The sequence below is a fragment of the Phocoena sinus genome, chromosome 9, assembly GCF_008692025.1.
Source record: "Phocoena sinus isolate mPhoSin1 chromosome 9, mPhoSin1.pri, whole genome shotgun sequence".
Taxonomy (NCBI): domain Eukaryota; kingdom Metazoa; phylum Chordata; class Mammalia; order Artiodactyla; family Phocoenidae; genus Phocoena; species Phocoena sinus.
Window position 1 is genome coordinate 14,850,222 of NC_045771.1, and position 23,891 is coordinate 14,874,112.

Genomic DNA, 23,891 nt, shown 5'->3' on the forward strand with positions numbered 1-23,891 from the left:
CTTAGTATATGTCACTCACTGTGCTAGGCACTGGGGAAACAGATCAACAGTTTCTGTCCTCAAGAATCTCAGAGTATAATGAGCAGACAGTTCATTTCAGTGGGGCACGATCAGGGATGTGACAGGTAGAACGTAGGGAGAGGCACTAACCCAGCTTTGGAGTAATGAGGAGGGAGGCTGTGCTGCATCTGCAGGGCCGGTAGGAGTAATCCAGGTGGAGAGCCAGGGAAGGGCATCCCAGGCAGAGAGAGAAGAATGTGCGAAACACCAAGCCACAGAGAATCTGAGTAGCTCATTCGGCCAGAGTATAGTTGGGAAGGCATGAGAGTGGAGCAGGGAATGATGAGAGGTGAGCCTGGAGGTAGTCTGAGGTCTGGATGTGGAAGGTCTTATGACTAGGAAACTGCTGAACCCTCTTCCCTGGGTAGTGAGTGATGCTGTCAGAGTGGTCACGATCATTTCTCGTAAGAGCCAACTCTTATGGAAGAAAAAGGACATGGGCTTGGGAGTCAAGGCAGGCTTATGCGCAGATCCCAGCTCCACCTCTGTCCGGGTGATCATGTAATTGATTTAGTTACCTTCTCTGAACCTCTCTTTCTCATGTGATAAATGAGAGAGAACAGACAAGACAGGCCCTTAAGGCCTCTTCCATTTATAGTATTCTGTGGTGTTGCTAGAAAGTAAGAGAAACATGTCAGTGTGTACACGCACACATACACACACACGCTTAAGTAAAAGTGCTCAAATTTACGACTGTTCGCAGGTATTATGCTGACAGGAACTGTGGCAATTTCTGACTTCCAGTTGGTTGTTTAACTTCTAACCGTGAATCGTGGCTGTTCACAGTGAGTGGATATCTGTTGATTGAGGATATCTTTATATCTGAAACAAAATGTTAGCAGTATGACTTTCATTGCCTTGCAGCTAAACTCAGCTGTTATTTTCTTTGTAGATGAGCTCCCTCTGGAACAGCACAACCTTTCTTTATCCTCCTTGGAGTTCGTGCCAAGGGAAAGCACCGTGCACAGCACTGCACACGTGGCCTTAACAGAAACCGCTCCAGGGTCCCAGCAAGGCAGTTCTCTCCACGTGAGATCATCTCCATCTGCCAGTACTTTTGATACAAACTTTTTTAACCAAGGAAAATGGACCCAAAGTACAGCAGATCACAGCATCTTTGTGGCAAATTATGTGTCAGTGACGAGCAACGAGGTCATAGATGATGATGAAATGGATAACTTTTTGCCAGAGACTTCCTGGACCACTTCTCGCGTGGTTTCTCCCATACGATACGTCACACTCAGTCTGCCAGGGCTGCTCAAAGAAACGTTAGACTCCATGCCGACTCCATCGTTACCCATCATTTCTTTACAAGATGAAGAAGTGACATCAGCCTGGCAAAACACAGTGCAACAACCAACAATGTCTGCTGAATCCCCCAATCATTTCAGTGCTTTTCGGTCAGCTTTTCCCACTTCCAAGGGCATAATTCCAACTCCTAGCAGGAACTTGGTGTTTTATCCTACTGACACTTACGGGCATGTTTCAAGTAGGACTTTGCCGGAGATCATGGCTTCAGGAGCAGAGGGCGCAGAAACCCTCCTCAGCTCGCGGTATTCCGAGCCTCGACCGCCACGTGATGGTGTCACTCGGCAGCCTCCTCCCCTGTCAGGGCAGGTCTCACCGCCTCCAGAGGATGCTCTGGCCACAGGTACAGACAGATACTCTGATGTGACTACCGCTTTGGGTCGAAGTCTGGATGAAACCGTCTCTCCGGGCGCTCATGGCTCTGCGGCTCTGTCCCAGATGGCCCTTGCCTTTGGCAGCAGCAGTGCACGTTTGGCTTTGTTTTCAACTCCTCTCGTGTCTGGATTGTTCTCTGCTCAATCAGCCGGTGTTTCATATAACCCCTGTCTTCCCGCCAGCTCCAGTGAGGCATCAGAACTGCCTGGCCATTCCGTGGTCCCAAGTCGTGCGGGTGACGCTCACGTCTGGAGCCCAGTGTCTTCGTTCAGACCGTACACGTGGTGCGTGTCGTGCGCTGCGGTGTCGCCTCGGCCTGTGCTGTCAGCGAGCCTCACGGAGAAGGACGTGGGGTCCGGGGATGGTGCTGAGACCCTGTCCCTGACCCTCTCAGAAGCGAGCAGCATCTCTCCACCGAGCAGCGTCATGGTGGACTTCTCTGAATTGGACGAGGGCCCGCGAGAATTTCATACACTTTTCCCCTCAAGACCGATGGTTCCCCTCTCTTCTCCATCTGTGGAAATCTCAGCAACGAGCGCCGGTATTTCAGCTGAGGGGGAAATGAGTAGTGTGATGACTGCACAGATGTACCCTCCCCCGGGCCACCTCTCTGTGCCTGTGTCACCTGACGCTGCTGATTTTGCCTCCTCCTCTGTCGCCGAAACTCAAGTAATGCCATCCAGTGTGACAGCCGTGCTTTCCTCGGTCACCCCAGGTGCTCTCCTTGACGCTTCTTTCCCCATCACAGCAAATAAAAACACCCCATCGCTTGCCGTCAGAGGCCCAGGTCTTCTTACGTCTTACAGTTTGGACCTGTCGGCACAGCCTTCGCTTTTTCCTGACGGAGAACCTGCCAGTTTTTCCCAACGTGAAAGTGCGAGTATTTGGGATTTTACATCCAGCTTTTTCTCCACTCCACCACTGGAATTCAGCAGCTGGGTCTCTCCATCTTCAGAAGTACTTGCTTCTCCGTCTCCGAGGTCAGGTGATCTGTCCACCTTCATTTCTCAGGCATTTTCTACCTTGGTTGCGACACTTTCGTTGACCAACTCTGTCAGTTCTCGGTCACCTCAGCTTTTTGTTCCCAATTCCACAAACCTTGACTTTTCTCAGCTCTGGCCAAGCTCAGATCTTCCTTTAAGCAGCTTCACTTTTCTCCCTAGTTACTCTGAAATGTCACTACAATCCAGCTTTCCCTCCAGTTCTCCAAAGTTTTCTGAAGCACCCACAGTGTCACCCACAGATGCCGAAGCTCATTTTACCTCAGCTTTCACTGCAACTACCTCCTATTTTGAGTTTTCACTCATGTCCCATGAATCTGCAGTCACCACACTGGTGCCCTCCAGTTCTGAGCCCATTTTGACTGCTGAAACTCACTTAACATCACTTCTGACTGCTGTTCCTACTACACCCGTTTTAACTGAATCTTCTGTCTTTTCAACCCTGATACCTTCTGATGATGGTATCAGTACTATGAACGATCCCACGTCCATCTTACCCTCTTTCTCTGAAGTCATCCCTGTCACCACAGTGCTGGTCAGCACTGGGTACCTGCCATCAGCATCCTCGTTTCTTCCTGAGGTGATCCGCTCGCCTCTGCCTACAGAGCCAGGTGGTACGCGTGGCCCATCATTCACACCCACAGATTTACCGAGGAACACCTCCACTCAACTGAGCACATCTGATACCAGTGCTGGCCCTGAGAATTCTCTTCACATCACCCTGAACAGCAGAACTGTGGGTCAGAACCGTCACGAGGGCAGCACGGTTCTCCCCCCGCCATCCCTTCATCCCGCGACCACCCCCGCTCCCGAAGCGACGGTTCATACTCCAGTGCTGGTCACCACCAAGTCGCCGTATGTGTGTGATATTACGGTTCCTGATGCCTATTTGATCACAACTGGTAAGGCCCTGCTTCACATCACTTCTCTGGGTTGGGGTGATCTTCCAAAGGTGTTTATACGAAATGCTTATGTGATGTATGGCATCGTGGCAAAGAGTGTAGGCTTTGGACCCAGACGACTCCTGGGTTGTAGTCCTTCCTCACTGCTTTGCCAGCTCCCATGAGTTCTCCGGACAGTTAGACAGTTAGGCTTCTCTAAGCCTCAGTTTCCTCAACTATTAAGCAGGGATGATGGTGGCACCTACTTCTTTGGGTTATTATAAAGATCTAAATGCATTAATGCATATAAAATATTTAACCCAGTGCCCAGCATATAAGAAGCGTCCATAAAATATTACAAATTAGTAGCAATGAAAACAAAGGAAAGATTTAAATGAGCCTTAGAAATGTTTGCTGGGATGTTTGTCTTTGGAGCTCGTAACCCATTGGATGCGTAGATGACACGGGTAAAGCAAAACGCCTTCACGTTTCGTTCAAGCAGTTAGTTGGGCAAATGTGTAAGGGCCACCATTGCAATTTCTTACTCATTTACTGTTCTGACTTTTCCTGGGAGGGAGGGGCCCCTTTGTTCTCATATAGTCCTGTAAATGTCACTTGGAGCAGAGGAACGTGGAGTGGCTCAGCATCCTGTGAATTGGGTCACAGCCTTCAACCTTCTCCCCAGCCTGCAGCCCGAGGCACCAGCCGACAGGCAGCAGCTTCCCTTGCAGCTGCCGGCTGCTTTAGTCACTTGAAGCTGGGATACCTCTGATGTCATGTCTGAACAAGTCTGGTGACTGTGGCCCCTTGATCAGGCTCTCCCACTTGTTCCTCCTGAGGAGTGGCAAGCTGCGCATGAAGTCGGTGCCCTGTTAATATGTACTTAAGTACGGCATGTGGCTGATCAGTAACCTGGCTCTGTGTATTGGTGTCGATGGGGATGGGGGACAGGAAGGAAGAAGGGGGAGAAGGTGGCAGGAGAGGTGGAGCAGGAATGCAGCGGACGGACAGGGAAGGTGGAGGGGAGGAGGGAGGAGAATGCCCTGGGTCTTTTTCCTCCATGCTGAGACCAGGGAGGGCCGTCGGTCCTCTGCCTGTTCATAATGACACTGAGCTGATTTGCAGTGCTGGCCCGCAGAGCTGTGCAGGAGTACATCATTATGTCCATCAAAGAGGTGTTGAGGAGCCACTTCAACCGTGTGGTGGAGCTCAAGGTGGGTGCCTGCGGCATGGAAGTCTGGTGGGGGAGTCCGAGTCGAATGCACATCATAACGGGAGTGGGACATTTGCTTTCCTCTCTCCCCTCCCTTCTCCTGGTGGACACCTACTCATCCTTTGGATCTCTGCTCAAACATTGCTTCTCCAGGGAAGCCCCTTCTGACCCCAGTTGAGGCCAGGTTTAGTCCGTCATGGGGATGTGCTGGCAGAGCTGGAACAAAGGGCTCTAAGACCAGAGTTTGGGGTGATGACCTAATGATCTCGCTTCCCTTTATTTACATGGAAGGGCTTGGATTAGAGTTTAGAGTGAGTGCGTATGTGTGTTTCTGTACATCGAGTGAGATAGAGATAGATTTCTAGATGTTTTTTGCTGGACGTCTGCTGGTGCCTTGTCTCTCCTGATAAGCTCAGAAAGCCCTGCTCTAGGCCTGCACCATCCCGAGCAGAGCCATGAGCCACGTGTGGCTGTCGAGCATGTGAAATGGGGCTTGTTCCAAGTGAGATGTGCTGTCAGTGCAAAATACACACCAGATTTCAAAGACTTAGTGCAAAAAGGAATGTAAAATAGCTCAATAATTTTTTGCATTGCCTGCAGTTGAAATGACATGTCAGATATATTGGCTTAAGTAAAATGTTTTTAAAATTAATTTCACCTGTTTCTTTTTTTTTTTTTTTTTTTTTTTTTGCGGTACACGGGCCCCTCACTGCTGTGGCCTCTCCCGCCGCGGAGCACAAGCTCTGGACATGCAGACCCAGCGGCCATGGCTCACGGGCCCAGCTGCTCCGCGGCATGTGGGATCCTCCCGGACCGGGGCACGAACCCGCGTCCCCTGCATCGGCAGGCGGACTCCCAACCACTGTGCCACCAGGGAAGCCCCCACCTGTTTCTTTTTATTTTTTTTAATGTGGCCACTAGAAATTTAAAAATTGCATATGTGCCTCACATGTTTCTCTTGGACAGCTCTACTTAGTAGAGTAAGTGCTCCTTTTTATGCGGGGTAAGTACAGTAAAACACCTTGAATTCTCCTTAGTTCCTTATTCAGTTCATATTATTGACTCTTCTTTTGCACTGTCCTTGCTCTTGTAATTTTGTGCTGTTTTTGAGAAAGTTGACAGATAAGTAAGAGGCATAACTAAAATAAAATTTTAATTATCTCTGAAGCAATACCCCTTCATTTAAAACTATTTATTTTTTAAACTTTATTATTTTTCTACTCAGTATGATTTAAGTTTGAATTATGGTACCCTCAAATTTAATAATTATCATCTTTTGCATTTTTTATTTTCATAGGTTTATGAACTGTTCGCTGACTTCACTTTTCTGGTAACATCTGGTCCGTTCGTTTACACAGCAATATCAGTCATAAATGTACTTATAAATAGTAAACTTGTTCGTGACCAGACTCCTTTAATCTTGGCTGTGAAACCCTCCTTCCTTATGCCAGAGTCCAGATTCCAAGTTCAAACGGGTAAGAAAATTGAGCATAGTTATTATGATTTGTAAATAGAATTTCACTTTATTTTTTGTGTTTCAAAATAATTTGGGGAGGATTATGTTAAAATTTGTTAAATTTCAAAAAACTTCATAATTATGGAGAATTTCCAGCATATACAAAAGTACACAGAATAGTTTAATGCATCCCAGGTACTCATTGTATGGCTTCAACAATTTTCAACTCCTAGCCACTTCTGTTACATCTACCCCCCCATCGACACTCCCTCCTCTCATGTCATTTTGATATGGCATCATGTCATCTCATTCATAAATATTTCAGCCTATGCCTCTAAAAGATAAGACTATTAAACATATATACACACACATAACATATGCACATACATACATATCCATGCATACATACACATACATATGTCCACAATATCATTATCACACCCCCTAAAATTAACAGTGATTCCTCAATGTCATTTAACTTTTTTTTTTTGGCCGTGCTGAACTGCATGTGGCATCTTAGTTCCCCGATCAGGGATCGAACCCATGCCCCCTGCAGTGGAAGCGTGGAGTCTTAACCTGGACCGCCAGGGAAGTCCCCTCATTTAACTTTTTATTATGGATGTTTTTAAACATATACAGAAGTAGAGAGAATACCATATTTAGCCCATCCATTCCCGTACAAACTTTAAAAATTATCAGCATTTTCCCAATTTTGTTTCATGTATCTCACACAAACTTTTTTTGAGGAAGCTAGAGTGTTTTAAAACAATACCAGGTATCATGTCGTTTCACCCATAAATACTTAAGAATTCATCTCTAATGAATTTATTTCTATTTGAAATGTTTCAGTGTTGCATCTTTTGATGCTCCAATTATTATCTTAGATATTTTTCCATTTTAAAATGATACAAGTCACCTTCACCTTGCGTGTAGTCATTTGGTACAGTTGGCTTGCTACATTTCCATGATATGATACATATAAATAACACATCATAGACCCTCGTACACTGTTGGTAGGAATGTAAATTGGTGCAGCCACTATGGAAAACAGAATGAAGGTTTCTCAAGAAACTAAAAATAGAACTACCATATGACCCAGCAGTTCCACTCTTGGGTATGTATTCAAAAAAAAAAAGAAAGCACTAATTTGAAAAGATACATGCACCCCAGTGTTCATAGCAGCATTATTTATAGTTGGCAAGATATGGAAACAACCCAAGTGCCCCTCAACAGATGAATGGATAAAGAAGATGTGGTACACACACACACACACACACACACACACACACACACAATGGGATACTACTCAGCCATAAAAAAAGAATGAAAAAAGAATGAAAAGTTTGCCATTTGTAGCAACATGGATGGACTTAGAGTGTATTATACTAAGTGAAATATGTCAGACAAAGACAAATACTGTATGATATCACTTATATGTGGAATCTAAAAAATAAAACAAGCTAGTGAATATAACAAGAAACACACTCATAGAGAACAAACTAGTGGTTACTAGTTGAGAGAGGCAAGGGGGGAGGGGCAATATAGGGGTAGGGGATTAAGAGGTACAAACTACTATGTATAAAGTAAATAAGCTTCAAGGATATATTGTACAATACAGGGAATATAGCCAATATTTTATAATAACTATGGATGGAGTATTACCTTAAAAAATTGTGAATCACTGTGTTATACACCTGAAACGTATATAATAATGTACATCAACTATATCTCAATTAAAAACTAATAACACATCATAGTACTTGATCCTGTACTGTGGATCAGAGTTCATTGATTTACACACTATTTTGCCCCTCTCCTCGTTACTTAATACTAAAGAAACACCTTGTTCATGGGACTGTGATACTGTCCTTTTCAGTACTGCAGTTTGTGCCTCAGAGTGTGGATACGGGCTTCTGCAACTTCACCCAGCGCATCGAGAAAGGCCTGATGACAGCTCTCTCTGAAGTGAGAAAACACCACCAGGGGACGTATAACCTCACAGTGCAGGTGAGAATAGCACTGAATGCAGAACAAGATGCTTTATCTTTTAGAGAGGAGCTAGTTTCATAATGTTTTGTTTAAGACATACTTACCTCTTACTAATTCCCTCCAGCAGAGGAGATTTAGTTCACATGGATTAGAAATCATCTCTTTCCATGGCATCGAGTCCACAGAGCATGAATAGGCTAAGTATATTTGAACATTGTAGAGGAGCCCAATAACCAGGGAGTTCAGATACGGTGAGCTGAAGAGAGACGAGCCCATGTAGGAAATGCAAGAATGTTCCAGAAAAGAACTTAAATATCAACTTTAAGTATCAACTTAAATATCCAATGGGGGCAATGCCTAAATACACTAGCGTTTCATATTATGGAATTTCGTTTCATGGAACACCATGAAATGCAGTTCTTCACTCTAAAAACAGAATACAGCTACGAATCAAAGGATAGGTTTTGTAGGTATTACGTGGAAACTGCTGATGTTTTTACATTTCTTTGATATTTATCCCTCCATATTCTTTGTTCTCTCTTTCTCAAATTCATTTTAAGTAGATTTTGGTGATCCTGGATTCACCCTCCCTATTTCTTATTTTTTCCATTTCTTTTTAAAATTCCCTATTTTAACAGATTTCTAAACCTTGTCCTCTAAGTTATTAATTTAGTCTTCAGATGTGTTCATTATGTTATTCAATCCCTCTATTGAATTTTCTTTTAGCCGTCATTGTTTTTTCATTTTTATTTGCTCTTTTTTCATTGCAGCCTTTCGTGTTACGATCCAGGCTTATCTTGAATGATGATACAATATTTCCTTGAACGTTTCTGGAGACATTAATTAGTATTTTTAATACGTTGTCTTCCGTGTACTAAGTTGTCTCTGCTCTGCATTCTTTGCCATTGTTCTGTGTTGATCTTGGTCCTTGACTTTGGTGCTGTTAGGTTTCTGTAATCACCTGTAGACTATTGGTGGCTGTCTCTAGGAATGAGGAAGCAGGTGGTTAGTTTTGGCACCTTGTTCATCTTTCCACTTCAGCTGTAGAGTCTGTGTCTACATAAGCCTTGTCTCCTGATGGGAGGATTCATTGGAGCCCTGGGTACCAGGCAATGTGTGGTCATGGACGGCCACCGTGGGCACCCCTGCCTGCCGTGTGAGATGAGGAGGCTGTACCCTGGGGATGGAGTGAGTTAGTGTGTTTTTCATGGCAGAGCTCCTCTTTCTTTCACTCTCTTTCTTTCTCTGTCTCTTGTGTGCACTGCGGTTAACTCCACCCACCTTCCTGCCTAGGGGACCATGCCACACGGGGTCTTCTGTCCTCTTAGGCAGGGAGCTCATCTTCCTCAGGCAGAGGTTCTTCGGGCTCCTGGGGTGAAGGTGGAGCTGCTAGCACTTCTGAGTTGGCCTGGGTGTGAAGTTGGAAGGGAGAAGGGAGGGAGACAACCGACTCAGCTGTTGGCACTCAGTGTTTAATTAGTGACCCGGATCAGGGTCTCAGCTCCTGCAGATCTCTGCCCTGGAGGCCTCCTGGGGCCCCTGAGGGAGACCACTCTCAGTCTACTGTGGTCTGTGCCTGTGTGTGTTTGGGGTCTCGGTTCCCTCCGTTCTGGTTTGTATCAACATGATCCCACCCTCTCTCCATCTTTCAGTAATTTGACAGAATCTCTGGTTTTCTTCCATTCTCAGTGCTGTTGTGGATTTATTACCCTTTGTTCATCTTGTTGTTATTTCAGTGGGATTTGGGGTGGGAAAGAAAAGGGGAGGGACTATAAATACATGTGCTCAGTTCCCCACTTAATGTAAAAAACGTTTTCAATACACTAAGGGTTTAAGAGTATTACAAAAGGGAACCTGGTTGTGAAGCCAATTACTCTTCCTTTAAAAATGCACCTTTAGGGCTTCCCTGGTGGCACAGTGGTTGAGAGTCCGCCTGCCGATGCAGGGGACACGGGTTCGTGCCCCGGTCTGGGAAGGTCCCACATGCCGCAGAGCGGCTGGGCCCATGAGCCGTGGCCGCTGAGCCTGCGCGTCCAGAGCCTGTGCTCCGCAACGGGAGAGGCCACAGCAGTGAGAGGCCCGCGTACCACACACATACAAAAAAAGCTCCTTTAAAAAGAACTTGGTGAGGGAAATTGTGAGAGCAAAATCATAGTCAGGCTTTTGGCTAGACATTTTAATTTATTTTAGAAGCTTATTCTGATTTCTTTCTTTCAGATCTTGAATATCACTGTGGGGTCTTCAAGGCTGGCTCCTCGCCGGGGCCCAGTGAACATTGTCTTTGCTGTCAAAGGCTCGCAGGGGTTTCTGAATGGGTCTGAAGTGAGCGAAATGCTAAGGAACTTGAGCGTGGTGGAGTTCAGTTTCTACCTGGGATACCCAGTGCTGCAGGTGGCCGAACGTGAGTGCTGCTCTCCTGGGGACGCGGCCGCGAGTGCTTGTGTGGGTGGACCTCTTCTTTTCAAGTAAAATAGCTAACAGAAATCTGGAATATAAATTGGAGCTTCTCAGATCATGCCAGGGTGGGCCTCCAGAACCCTCCTCTCCCACTGGGCTTGCTTTATTATTCTCTTTAGAGAGCCAAGGGCGCTATCAAAGATTATACCGGTTCTGAAAAAGGTGAAACCAGAGAGACTGAGAACAGATTTGTGGTTTCCAGGGGTGAAGGATGTGAGGAAAGCAATTTTCGGGGGGGGGGGGGGGGGCGGTGATGAGAATTCTTGTATTTTTATTGTGGTGGTGGTTCCACACGTCCATGCATTTGTCAAAACCCATAAAACTGTACACCAGAAGGAGTGGGGTTCACTGTGTGTACACTTAAAAAGAAAAAAGAAACAGAAATGAAAACAAACAAAACCTTCCTTCCTGGTGGAAGCGATTTAATTCACAGTACAAATGGAGTGGAGGTAGGGGAAACGTTTGCTTCAAAACGTTTAAAAATACAGTAGATTCCACCCCAAATACAGTAGATTCCAGAGTTGAAGTCAGGCAAAAAAGATATCAAAATCTTTTTCAGAATGGAGCGGCCAGAAGGTTTAATGGTTCTTGTCGTATTTTCGTGTACTGTTAATTAAATGGAAAGGAATAACTTGTAAAATGCAAAAGTAGACAGGGGTAAAATGGTTATTTACAAATAGCAACTTGCAGTGATAGAAGATTGTCACTTTACCCTGTCTGAGTCATTGCTGGGAAATTCCAGGGCTCTGAGGTGCACGGCGTGAAAAATTCATTGCTCTGGAACAATGACATTTCCCTTGAAAAAGCTTACGGGTGAGCTGTCTGTGAAGTAGTGTCCCATCGTGTTACTTGAGTAAGCCCTTTCTTTCTATTTCTCCCTCTTTCTCCCGGAGACTAAGGTGCTCAGGACCCTCCCACTGACCCTGCCTTCCCCCCAGCCTGACACTTTGTTCTTCCATAGGCAGAGCTAATTGGTATAGGAGAGGCAGTGTGCTGTGACTTACGCAGCGCTCCCTAGAACACTCATCTTTCTGACTGTTGCAGACAGGTTTTTTACGTATCTTTCTCCCTTTCTCACCCTTTCCTTTTTGTAGCCTTCCAGTACCCACAGCTTAACTTATCGCAGTTGTTGAAGTCCTCTTGGGTAAGAACAGGTATGTTTAACTTACGTAATGTTTTTGGGAACTGTAAGAGTGAGAAGTCTGTTGGGCGGGGGGGTATTGAGAAGGATACTGCCTTTCCTGTTTCTGAGTCCTAAATTCAGGGCAAAATGTACCTTAGATTCTTGGCAAAGAATGAATGAGAAAGGGATTCAAATTTGGCTGTGGGAACGTGTCCCACTGAGTTACGGCACAAAAAGGACTGGCTTTCTTTAAAATTCATACATCAAGTTCAGGGCAAAGTCTAACAGGAATTGACCATCTTCTGACCAGAATAGGACAAGGTTCTGAAGCAAGGATCTCTTTTTTTCCCTAAAAGCCTCATATGTCTGGTTTTATAAGGACAAATAAGGTAACTTGGTGAGCCAATAAGAAGCATGTTTTAAAGTCTTGTGGGCCTGGGTCAGATATTTATAGCTATGGCATTGCAAATAAAGGCTTTCTAACTTGGTATGCAGAAGTGTAAAAGACAGTTGGATGCTCAGCGGGTACCCAGCATGTAAGCAGCACAATGAGTAAGCAACTGGTCGTGGGGAGGAAACTTGTAGAGTGGGGATAGTCACCACTGACAGGTTCCCGGACCCTGCCAGCTCTCGTTGCTTCACATACAACATCGCATATAAAGGCTCCACCTCTTTGCATGGTACAGTGGCCTTATTTTCCAGATAATTTTCATAGTGGTTAAGTGACTTGCCCGTGGTCCTATCTCACAGGGGATTTGAGCCAGTTCTGGCTGGAAAGCACAAGCTTTTTTCTCCTGTAAAGGCTGACAAGATGTTGTCTGTTTAGATAACCTAGATGTCTGAAGACAGGCCTCCTTATCTCGAGTCAGTTAATGAGTCTAAATTTTGAGTCAAGATAAGATATGAACTCAAACCATTTCCAGAAATTTTGCAATACGTGCAGACAGAACGTTTGATCTTGTGTAGGAGCTCTGAGCTGCAAAGCTCCCGAACTGCCGAGCTCCTGGGACTTCTGGCCACCGGTCTTTGTAAACTTTAGAGATAAGACCTGTGGGCTACCCTCCCTGGACTCTCCCGCACCCCGTTCAGCTTGCCTCTTTCCCCTTTTAATGTCTCCTCTCTGGGAACTGGCATTTTACAGTAATCCTGCGTTAATTTCTCTTGTGTACACATCCTTTTCTCTCCACTGCTAACTCGTTTTGGGGCCTGTGTGTGTTTCACCTTAAATGTAGTCCTCCTGGGTGTTGTTGAGAAGCAGCTCCAGAATGAAGTGTTTCAAGCTGAGATGGAGCGCAAACTGGCCCAGCTGCTCAGCGAAGTTTCCACCAGAAGGCGGATGTGGAGAAGGGCTACCATCGCTGCCGGGAACAGCATGGTACAGGTAAGAAGAAGGCCAAAGGAGTAGGGAGGGGAAGGAGAGAGAGCCGTCTAAAAATGGGCTGTATCTTCATGCAAGTGGAAAATGCCAGGAGAAAATGCTGCCAAATAGACTGATTGCTATCATAGGCAGCCACTGAATGTGTCAGCATTTCAGTTCCACTGGAGTCTAGACAGATGTTTCCCGAGTCCTTAGTAAGGGTCCGTACAGCAAATGGCCTTGTGGGGGCCACAACAAAAGAATATGTAAGTGGGTTGCCGTACCATTGGAGGACCTGAGTTTTCAAAGAGTAGTTTTTTAATTACCAGAAACGTAGTCAGTTTTATGGAATGGTAGGCATTATTGATAGCGTCATAGAGACAAGTCGTTCAGCTGGAAGAGACCTTGAGAGGCCGGAAAGAGGAAAATGTTCTGCCCTCTATTCTGGCACTCTGTCCTCTCTGCCTCCTGCCAGCCCTGCTTGTCTCATGTTACCCAAATTGCCTTCACTATGTAAACTGGCAGAAAGTTACAAATGACAGATTCATTTGAATCCCAAAGTGACCCCTTTAAAAATGCACACACTCAGAGAGAGCTGGAGGTTGGGCTTTAATTTCTTCCCATCTCCATGTGAATTACACTATTTTGGATTTTTTTCTTTACCAAATGCTGACTTGTAGAGCTAGGAAAAGGGGATATTTAGAGCTATGGCCTTTCAGAGACAGGGAGCCAGGGTGAAACTCTGGTGTGCAGGGGTGGGGAGGTTGGTGGTTTAGAGGCTTTAGAGAGAGAGATGTGAAGCTGACACTGGGTAGGGGAGCTGGGCAGTTTGTGGAGAGCTGACATCATCATCATCCCTCAACCCTTTTACCAAGTTTTCCCCTGTAAGTGTTGCTCTTTATTCTCCCTCCCAGAAAGGTGGTTGTTAGGTTTCTATAATAGTTCCTTTGCCGGATGCAGTAGAATATAGGGGAATTTAAAAACTCATTAAAAAATTGAGAGCGATATTAAACAAATAACTATAAAACTGAGAATAAAAATGAAAATGAATTACAAAAGCCTTGCTTTATTTAGGAGCTCTGGCTTCACAGAGCTCAAGGTCTGGGTGGAGGTTAATTTCTGCACATAAAACAGTTACAGAGTACCATAAAACTACAGAATGAGATGCTTGGTTAGTTCTGCAAGTTCCCTGAGATAGAAATGCGGGATTCATGGAAGTTAACTAAGCCATCCCAGACTAACTGTGCCATCTGATGGATTGCTTAGAAACCGTTCCCTACGTCTCTTCCCCTTTAGAATGACCAAGCACGAAGATGTAGATAAGAATTTATGTACAACAGTACCGGACTCTTCATCAAAACATAGTGGATAAAAGTGAAAGTATTGGAACAACCTAATGTCCAGCAATTGGAGAATGGGCAAAAAAATTGTAGTGAAATCTTTATATGTTGGAAAATCCCATTATCAGTTTTTTTTTTTAATTAGTGAGGGAATATAGAAAAAAGCTCAAGTAAAGAGAGGCTACAAAAGAATGTGTGCAGGGGCTTCCCTGGTGGCGCAGCGGTTGAGAGTCCGCCTGCCGATGCAGGGGACACAGGTTCGTGCCCCGGTCTGGGAGGATCCCACATGCCGCGGAGCGGCTGGGCCCGTGAGCCATGGCCGCTGAGCCTGCACATCCGGAGCCTGTGCTCTGTGGCGAGAGAGGCCACAACAGTGAGAGGCCCGTGTACCGCAAAAAAAAAAAAGTGTGCAGTATATCCAAATATTAATATACAAATCATGAAAAAAATGACAGGAGGAAATATGCTAAAATGCTTACAATGATTTTCTTTGATTGAATTGCAGGTGATTTTTGTTTTATTCTTTATAGTTATTTTTCACGTTTTTCAAAATTTCTCCAATGAACATATAGTTTGTATAGTGAACATGTGATTTTAATCAGAAAATATTTTAAAAAATGAAATTGAGGGCTTCCCTGGTGGCGCAGTGGTTGAGAGTCCGCCTGCCAATGCAGGGGATGCGGGTTCGTGCCCCGGTCCGGGAAGATCCCACATGCTTCAGAGTGGCTGGGCCCGTGAGCCACGGCCGATGGGCCTGCGTGTCCGGAGCCTGTGCTCCACAACAGGAGAGGCCGCAGCAGTGAGAGGCCCGCGTAGTGCAAAAAAAAAAAAGGAAATTGAAAATATTGCCCCAAATGATGACTCCATTATACCATGGTTTTGTGGATTCTATATATGAATCTGATGAAAAGTCATCTAGAAAGGATGCTGGGATTAGATTTTACTGACTGTTACTTTCAGATTGGAGAAGCTTATAGAATTTTTTTAAAAAAGTATTTATTTATTTGGCTGTGTTGAGTCTTAGTTGTGCCATGTGAGATCTAGTTCCCTGACCAGGGATCTAACCCGGGCCGCCTGCTTTGGGAGCGTGGAGTCTTAGCCACTGAACCACCAGGGAAGTCCCTAGAATCTTTACTCAAGGTGGCTATCACTGGATATTTGGGTATATGGTTTCTGCAAGAAGAAGCATTTCTAAAACTTATCAGAACTTTAAAATGGAATAAATAGGCATGTAGGTAGAGGGACAGGTGGATATAATCTATTGCTTTTTAGTAGCCCTTTATAGTATTCCATTCTGAAGGCTAATAGAAATTAACCACTGCAGCACAGTTCCAGGGAAAGAAGTAGGTGGTTAGGGAGCAGAAGTGGTCAAGGAACTAGCCTAGAAACAGCAAACAGAGGGCTGGATGGGCGAGCCGTTATCAAGATATAGAGTTGTAAAGAACAGGGCTTCCCTGGTGGCACAGTGGTTGAGAGTCCACCTGCCGATGCAGGGGACACGGGTTCATGCCCCGGTCCGGGAAGATCCCACATGCTGCCGAGCGGCTAGGCCCGTGAGCCATGGCCGCTGAGTCTGGGGTCCGGAGCCTGTGCTCCGCAGCGGGAGAGGCCACAACAGTGAGAGACCTGCATACCGCAAAAAAAAAAAAGAACAGATTCTCCAGGGATGAGAGTTTGGACCTGTGTTAAGGATCTTTATACATGATCTGGAAGTAGGCGTTCACAATGAAATCATGAAATAGTTGATTCGCCAAAAGTTCCCAGTGGTAAAGAAGGAGGCCAGCAGCTATGTCCAGAGCACAGGGCACTATTACAGTTCTGTACATGTGGCTAGAAAAGTAGCAGCTGCATTTTGCCAATGGCAAATGTAGAGACCAAACATTCAAATTACGTGTACAAAATAGAGGGCTTGGAGTTATCGTTGATCTTTCTCTCAGAACGTCAGTCCACCATTTTGCTGCAGTCTAAAAGGGGCCATAAAGTTGTTGCATATTACTAAGAGAAATAGCAACAAAATAGAAAGCTATATTTATGCAAAACAGTGATATATCGAGTGTACTAGATTCTAAGGTACTAATGTAAGAGTACTTCACTGTTCAAGGTCCTTTTTGACCCACCTCCTAGAGAATTGGAAATAAAAACAAAAATAAACAAATGGGACCTAATGAAACTTAAAAGCTTTTGCACAGCAAAGGAAACCATAAAGAAGACCAAAAGACAACCCTCAGAATGGGAGAAAATATTTGCAAATGAAGCAACTGACAAAGGATTAATCTGCAAAATTTATAAGCAGCTCATGCAGCTTAATAACAAAAAAACAAACAACCCAATCCAAAAATGGGCAGAAGACCTAAATAGACATTTCTCCAAAGAAGATATACAGACTGCCAACAAACACATGAAAGAATGCTCAACATCACTAATCATTAGAGAAATGTAAATCAAAACTACAATGAGATATCATCTCACACCAGTCAGAATGGCCATCATCAAAAAATCTACAAACAATAAATGCCGGAAAGGGTGCGGAGAAAAGGGAACCCTCTTGCACTGTTGGTGGAAATGTAAATTGATACAGCCACTATGGAGAACAGTATGGAGGTTCCTTAAAAAACTAAAAACAGAACTACCATACGACCCAGCAATCCCACTACTGGGCATATACCCTGAGAAAACCATAATTCAAAAAGAGTCATGTACCAAAATGTTCATTGCAGGTCTATTTATAGTAGCCCAGAGATGGAAACAACCTAAGTGTCCATCATTGGATGAATGGATAAAGAAGATGTGGCACATATATACAATGGAATATTACTCAGCCATAAAAAGAAACGAAATTGAGCTATTTGTAATGAGGTGGATAGACCTAGAGTCTGTCATACAGAGTGAAGTAAGTCAGAAAGAGAGAGACAAATACCGTATGCTAACTCATATATATGGAATTTAAGGGAAAAAAATGTCATGAAAAACCTAGGGGTGAAACAGGAATAAAGACACAGACTTACTAGAGAATGGACTTTAGGCTATGGGGAGGGGGAAGGGTAAACTGTGACAAAGCGAGAGAGAGGCATGGACATATATACACTACCAAACGTAAGGTAGATAGCTAGTGGGAAGCAGCCGCATAGCACAGGGAGATCAGCTTGGTGCTTTGTGACCGCCTGGAGGGGTGGGATAGGGAGGGTGGGAGGGAGGGAGACGCAAGCGGGAAGAGATATGGGAACATATGTATATATATAACTGATTCATTTTGTTGTGAAGCTGAAACTAACATACCATTGTAAAGCAATTATACTCCAATAAAGATGTTAAAATGAAAAAAAATAAAAAATAGAGTACTTCACTGTTAACACCAGAGGGATGTAAATTTTGGGACAAATCAGAGTACTGTTTGACCCAGCAGATTATGAATTTATGAAATTTTTTCCAGCTTGATTGTGATGTAATTGACATATAACATTGTGTAAGTTTAAAGTGTACAGTGTGTGGGGCTTCCCTGGTGGTGCAGTGGTTGAGAGTCTGCGTGGTAATGCAGGGGACATGGGTTCGAGCCCTGGTCTGGGAGGATCCCACATGCCATGGAGCAACTAAGCCCGTGAGCCACAACTACTGAGCCTGCGCGTCTGGAGCCTTTGCTCTGCAACAAGAGAGGCTGCGACAGTGAGAGGCCCGCACACGGCGATGAAGAGTGGCCCCCACTCGCCACAACTAGAGAAAGCCCTCACACAGAAACGAAGACCCAACACAACCAAAAATAAATTAATTAATTAATAAACTCCTACCCCCAACATCTTAAAAAAAATAATAAATAAAGTGTACAGTGTGATGATTTGATATATGTATATATTGTGAAATGATTACCACAATAAGATAACATATCCATCGCTCACATAGTTATCTTTTGTGTGTGTGTGTGGTGAGAACTTTTAAGATCTACTGTCAGCAGATTTCAAGTATGCAATACAGTATTGTTAACTATAGTCACCATGCTGTACTTCAGATACCCAGAACTTTATGGCTGGAAGTGTACCCCCTTTGACCGCCATCATCCATTTCCCTTACTCTCCACCCCTGGCAACCACCAGTACACTCTTTCTGTGAGTTTGGCTTTTTTAGATTCCACATTTGTGTGAGATCATACAGTATTTGTCTTTTTCTGTTGGACTTATTTCACTTAGCATAACGCCTCCAAGGTTCATCCTATGTAGCTGCAAATGACAGGATTTTCTTCTTTTTTATGGATGAATAATACTCCATTGTGTGTGTACATGTGGGTATGTATTATGTATCATACCACATTTTCTTTATCCATGTGTCCATAGATGGACAGTTAGGTTTTTTTCCATGTCCTGCCTGTTGTAAATAATGTTACAGTGAACGTGGGGTGCAGATATGTTTTCAAGATAGTGATTTCATTTCCTTTGGAAATCCCAAAAGTGGAATCGTTGGTCCATATGCTAGTTCTAGTTTTAAGTTTTTGAGGAACCTCCATACTGTTTTCCATAGAGGCTGTACCAGTTTACATTTCCACCGACAGTGCACGAGGATTCCCTTTTCTCTACATCCTCACCACCACTTATCTCCTGTCCTTTTGATAATAGCCATTCTGAAAGGTGTGAGGTGATATCTCACCGTGGTTTTGATTTGCATTTCCCTGATAATTAGTGATGTTGAGTACCTTTTCATGTACCTGTTGGCCATTTCTATATCTTTGGAAAAATGTCTGTTCAGATCCTATGCCCATATGTTACTCAGATTTTTTTTTTTTTTGCTATTGAGTTATATGAGTTCCTTAATATATTTTGGATATTAACCCCTCATCAAATAATGATTTATAAATGTTTTCTCCCATTTCATAGGTTGTCTCGTCATTTTGTTGATTGTTTCTTTTGCTGTACAAAAGCTTTTTAGTTTGATGTAGTCCCATTTGTTTATTTTTGCTTTGTTGCTTGTGCTTTGGGTGTCTTATCCAAAAAATCATTGCCAAGACGAATGTCAAGGAGCTTTTGCCATTTATTTTCCTGTAGGAGTTTTATGGTTTTAGGTGTTTCCATTTGGAGTTAATTTTTGTGAGTAAGATGGTATCCAATTTCATTCTTTTGGATGTGAATATCTAGTTTTCTCAACAACATTTATTGTTTTTTTTTTTTTGTTTTTTTTTTTTGCGGTACGCGGGCCTCTTTTTTTTGAGGTACGCGGGCCTCTCACTGCTGTGGCCTCTCCCGTTGCGGAGCACAGGCTCCGGACGCGCAGGCTCAGCGGCCATGGCTCACGGGCCTAGCCGCTTCGCGGCATGTGGGATCTTCCCGGACCGGGGCACGAACCCGCGTCCCCTGCATCGGCAGGCGGACTCTCAACCACTGCGCCACCAGGGAAGCCCTCAACAACATTTATTGAAGAGACTATCTTTTCCCCATTGATTATTCTTGGCTCCTTAGTCACCAGGGTCTTTTGTGGTTCCATATGAATTTTAGGATTGTTTATTTCTGTAAAAAAATGCCATTGGAATTTTGATAGGGATTGCATTGAATCTATAGATAGCTTTGGATAGTATGGACATTTTAACCTTATTAATTCTTTTGATCCATGAACATGGGATGTATTTTCATTTATTTGTGTGTTCTTCAGTTTCTTTCATCATGTCTTATAGATTTCAGTATACAGATCTTTATCTCCTTGGTTAAATTTATTCCTAAATAGTTTTTTTTTTTTGAGGCTATTGTGAGTGGGACTGTTTGTTTCTTTTTCAGATACTTTGTTATTAGTGTATAGAAATACAACTGATTTCTGTATGTTTATTTTATATCCTGCAACTTTACTGAATTTACTTACTCATTCTGATAGTGTTTTGGTGGAGTCTTTAGGGTTTTCTAGATATAAGATCATGTCATCTGCAAACAGAGATGGTTTTACTTCTTCCTTTTCAATTTGGATGCCTTTTATTTCTTTTTCTTGCCTGATTGCTCTGGCTAGGATTTCTAGTAATGTGTTGAATAGGAATAGTGAGAGTGGACGGTCTCATCTTATTCCTGATCATAAAGGAAAAGCTTTCAACCTTTTACCATTGAGTACAATGTTAGCTGTGGGTTTGTCATATATGGCCTTTTCTATGTAGAGGTATGTTCCTTCTGTACTCAATTTGTTGAGAGTTTTTATCGTGAATGGATGTTGAATTTTGTCAAATGCTTTTTTTGCATCTATTGATATGATCATTTGGTTTTTATCTTTCATTTATTAATGTGATGTATCAATTTATTGATTTGCATATGTTGTTGAATCTCACTTGATCATGGTACGTGATACTTATAATATGCTGTTGAATTTGATTTGCTAATGTTTTGTTGAGAATTTTTGCATCTGTATTCCTTAGAGATATTGGCCTGTAGTTTTCTTTTTTTACAGTGTCTTTACCTGGCTTTGGTATTAAGGTAATGTTAGTGTCATAAAATGAATTTGAGAGGGTTTCCGCCTCTTCAATTTTTAGGAAAATTTTGAGGATTGGCATTAATTCTTTAAATGTTTGGTAGAATTCATCAGTGAAACCGTCTGGTCCTGGGATTTTCTTTGCTGGGAAGTTTGTGATTACTGATTTAATTTCCTTATTATTGGTCTGTTCAGATTTCCTATTTCATCATGATCCAGTCTTGGTAGAGTGTGTATGGCCAGGAATTTATCCATTTCTTCTAGGTTGTCAAATTTGTTGGCATGTGATGTTCATAATAGTCTCTTTTGATCCTTTGTATTTCTGTGGTATCTGATGTAATGTCTTCTCTTTCATTTATAGTTTTTGAGTCCTATCTCTCTTTATTGGTTAGTCTAACTAAATTGTCAATTTTGTTTATCTTTTCAAAGAACTGCATCTTAGTTTTGTTAATCTCTTCTATTATTTTCCTATTCTCTATTTCATTTATTTCCATGCTAGTCTTTATTATTTCCTCCCTGCTGCTAACTTTGGGCTAAGTTTGTTCTTCTTTTTCTAGTTTCTTGAGGTGTAATGTTAGGTTATTTATTTGAGATCTTTCTTTTTTCTTGATTTCATTTATAGCTGTAAACTTTCCTCTTTTAAGTGCTTTTGCTGCATCCTGTAAGTTTTGATATGTTGTGTTTCCATTTTAATTTGTCTCAAGATATTTTTAAAATTTCCCTTTTGATTTTTTTTGTTGTTGTTGTTGTTCACTGGTTGTTCAGGAGTGTGTTGTTTAATTTCCAAGTATTGGTGAATTTTCCAGCTTTCCTCCTATTACTGATTCTAGTTTCATACCGTTGTGGTCAGAAAAGATACTTGATATAATTTCTGTCTTTTTCGAATTGTTGAGACTTGTTTTGTGGCCTAACATATGATCTGCCCTAGAAAATGTTCCATGTGCATGTGAGAAGAATGTGTATTGTGTTGCTACTGGATAGAATGTTCTATATGTTTGTTAGGTTCATTTGGTCTATAGCATTGTTCACATCTGCTGTTTGCTTATTGATTCCTGTCTAGATGATCTATCCCTTTTTGGGAGTGGAATATTAAAGAATTTACGATATTTATTATTTCAAGAGCAGTGGTTCTCAACTGGGGATGACTTTGCCCCCCCAGGGTACATTTGGCAGTGTCTGGAGACATTTTTGGTTGTCACAACTGGTGAGGAAGGGCATGGCTGTTGCTACTGGCATTGAGGGAGTAGAGGGCAGAGATGCTGCTAAACATTCTACTATACTTGGGATAGTCCCCCACATCAAAGAATTATCTGGATCAAAAATGGCAATAGTACTAAGGTTGAGAAACCCTGCCCTAGAAGAACAGGGAGAAAATGCTAATAGATTTGAGAAAGGATTGGCTAGAACCATCAATAGTTTCAGAGAACCAGGGATGTACCTAACTGTTATGGTTGATGTTGGGAGGACAACAGTGCCCTCCCATGACCTGTTGGAGCTGGTTGATGGCTATTCTAGGCTGGACTTGGTATGTTCTCTGTACCCTGCTTGCCCCTTTGTCTCAGAGAAGACTTCGAGCAAGACAAAGCACATTTGTTTTTCTGCACAGAGGAACTTTCACTTTGACTGTTACTCCCATCAAGAGAGCGTCCTGGGCATTCTGGGATCTGGAATGGTGTAATGACCTTATTAGGGATAGGAATAAATCCTGAGTAACACAGTCAAGATTGAGTGCCCCAAGAAAGGGTGTCTGGAAACATGAGCTTCTAAAATGCTAATAGTTTCTGTTATCTTTCAGGTGGTAAATGTGTCAAGGCTCGAGGGAGATGATAATCCCGTGCAGCTCATCTACTTTGTGGAGGATCAAGATGGAGAAAGACTCAGTGCAGTCAAGTCTTCAGATCTGATTAACAAGATAGATATCCAGAGAGCAGCCATCATCTTGGGTTACCGAATTCAAGGAGCTGTTGCCCAACGTAAGTGCGTGAGGTGTGGCCCCTCACAGTCATCTGTGCTGTGCTGGGGTCAAAAGCCAGTCTTTTTCTGACAATAAACTCTGAATTTAAAGCATTCTTATGTTTGCGTAGTAGATATAAGAGGTCAGTCATTAAAATTAATTTGCCAAGACCTTCTTTATTTTGATTGCATGCAGTTGTAGCATTCGCTGTTCTTTTTCCTACCCAGCATTTTATATTCATAGTGTTATAGTGAGTTTTAGTAGCTTGAGTTAACTTTAATAATTTTCCCCTCCTCCTGTACTATTTAAAAAAATTTTTGTCTTAGGTAAAATAATGTGTTTTCTCTGTATATATTCCAAACTCTTACATGTCATATTTTGAATGTTGATGGGGACAGTGGGTCACGCAGGAAGCTGGGAGGTGCCCTCTGCATTTATTGGCTTCCTTCTGGGTCTTTTAACACAAAGAAGTCCTTGATTCTTACCCTTTTCAATCCTGTTTCTCTCCCACCCTGTCCTCCTATCACTCATAATTTAGAAAGAGGTATTTTGGTATTTCTTTATTATTGTTGGAAGAGTCTAGGCTCCTGCTCCCCTGGCAATGGCTACTCTCAGTGCCGTTGTTCCCCAACTCATAGATTTTGGGTATTTAAAATTGAAAAGGAGAGGCATGGAAGAGTATATTTCTCTAAATATACCTTTATGAATTAGACTACTATTTTGATGTGGGTGTTTTTCCTTTATAATCCTGGGAGCAATCCTTGTAAGAGCTCAGAGAAACTTGCTCCCAACAGTAAAGGGATAACTAAATGTTTAGAAGGCATTTAGCATCAGAGAGTGTTGAAAAACTCCCGAGAAACTTCGGCGATGAAGGCAGTTTTTAACAAATGACAGCTTTGAAATTATCCTCCATGATGGAATGTCCTTTGTAAGAGCTATACTTGACCCTGGAAA

General features: G+C 43.1%; 1 protein-coding gene across 1 annotated transcript in view; it reads left to right on the forward strand.

The window, feature by feature from the left end:
• The first annotated feature begins 903 nt into the window (after positions 1 to 903).
• The window catches only part of KIAA1549 (KIAA1549 ortholog), a 90,612-nt gene continuing 67,624 nt past the window's right edge, over positions 904 to 23,891 (forward strand). Inside the window, exons 1-8 of the mRNA XM_032643814.1 lie at positions 904 to 3,646; positions 4,751 to 4,839; positions 6,136 to 6,313; positions 8,171 to 8,301; positions 10,501 to 10,684; positions 11,835 to 11,894; positions 13,096 to 13,244; positions 22,779 to 22,956. Of these exons, the coding sequence (XP_032499705.1) occupies positions 904 to 3,646; positions 4,751 to 4,839; positions 6,136 to 6,313; positions 8,171 to 8,301; positions 10,501 to 10,684; positions 11,835 to 11,894; positions 13,096 to 13,244; positions 22,779 to 22,956 (3,712 nt within the window). The remainder of the gene's footprint in view (positions 3,647 to 4,750; positions 4,840 to 6,135; positions 6,314 to 8,170; positions 8,302 to 10,500; positions 10,685 to 11,834; positions 11,895 to 13,095; positions 13,245 to 22,778; positions 22,957 to 23,891) is intronic.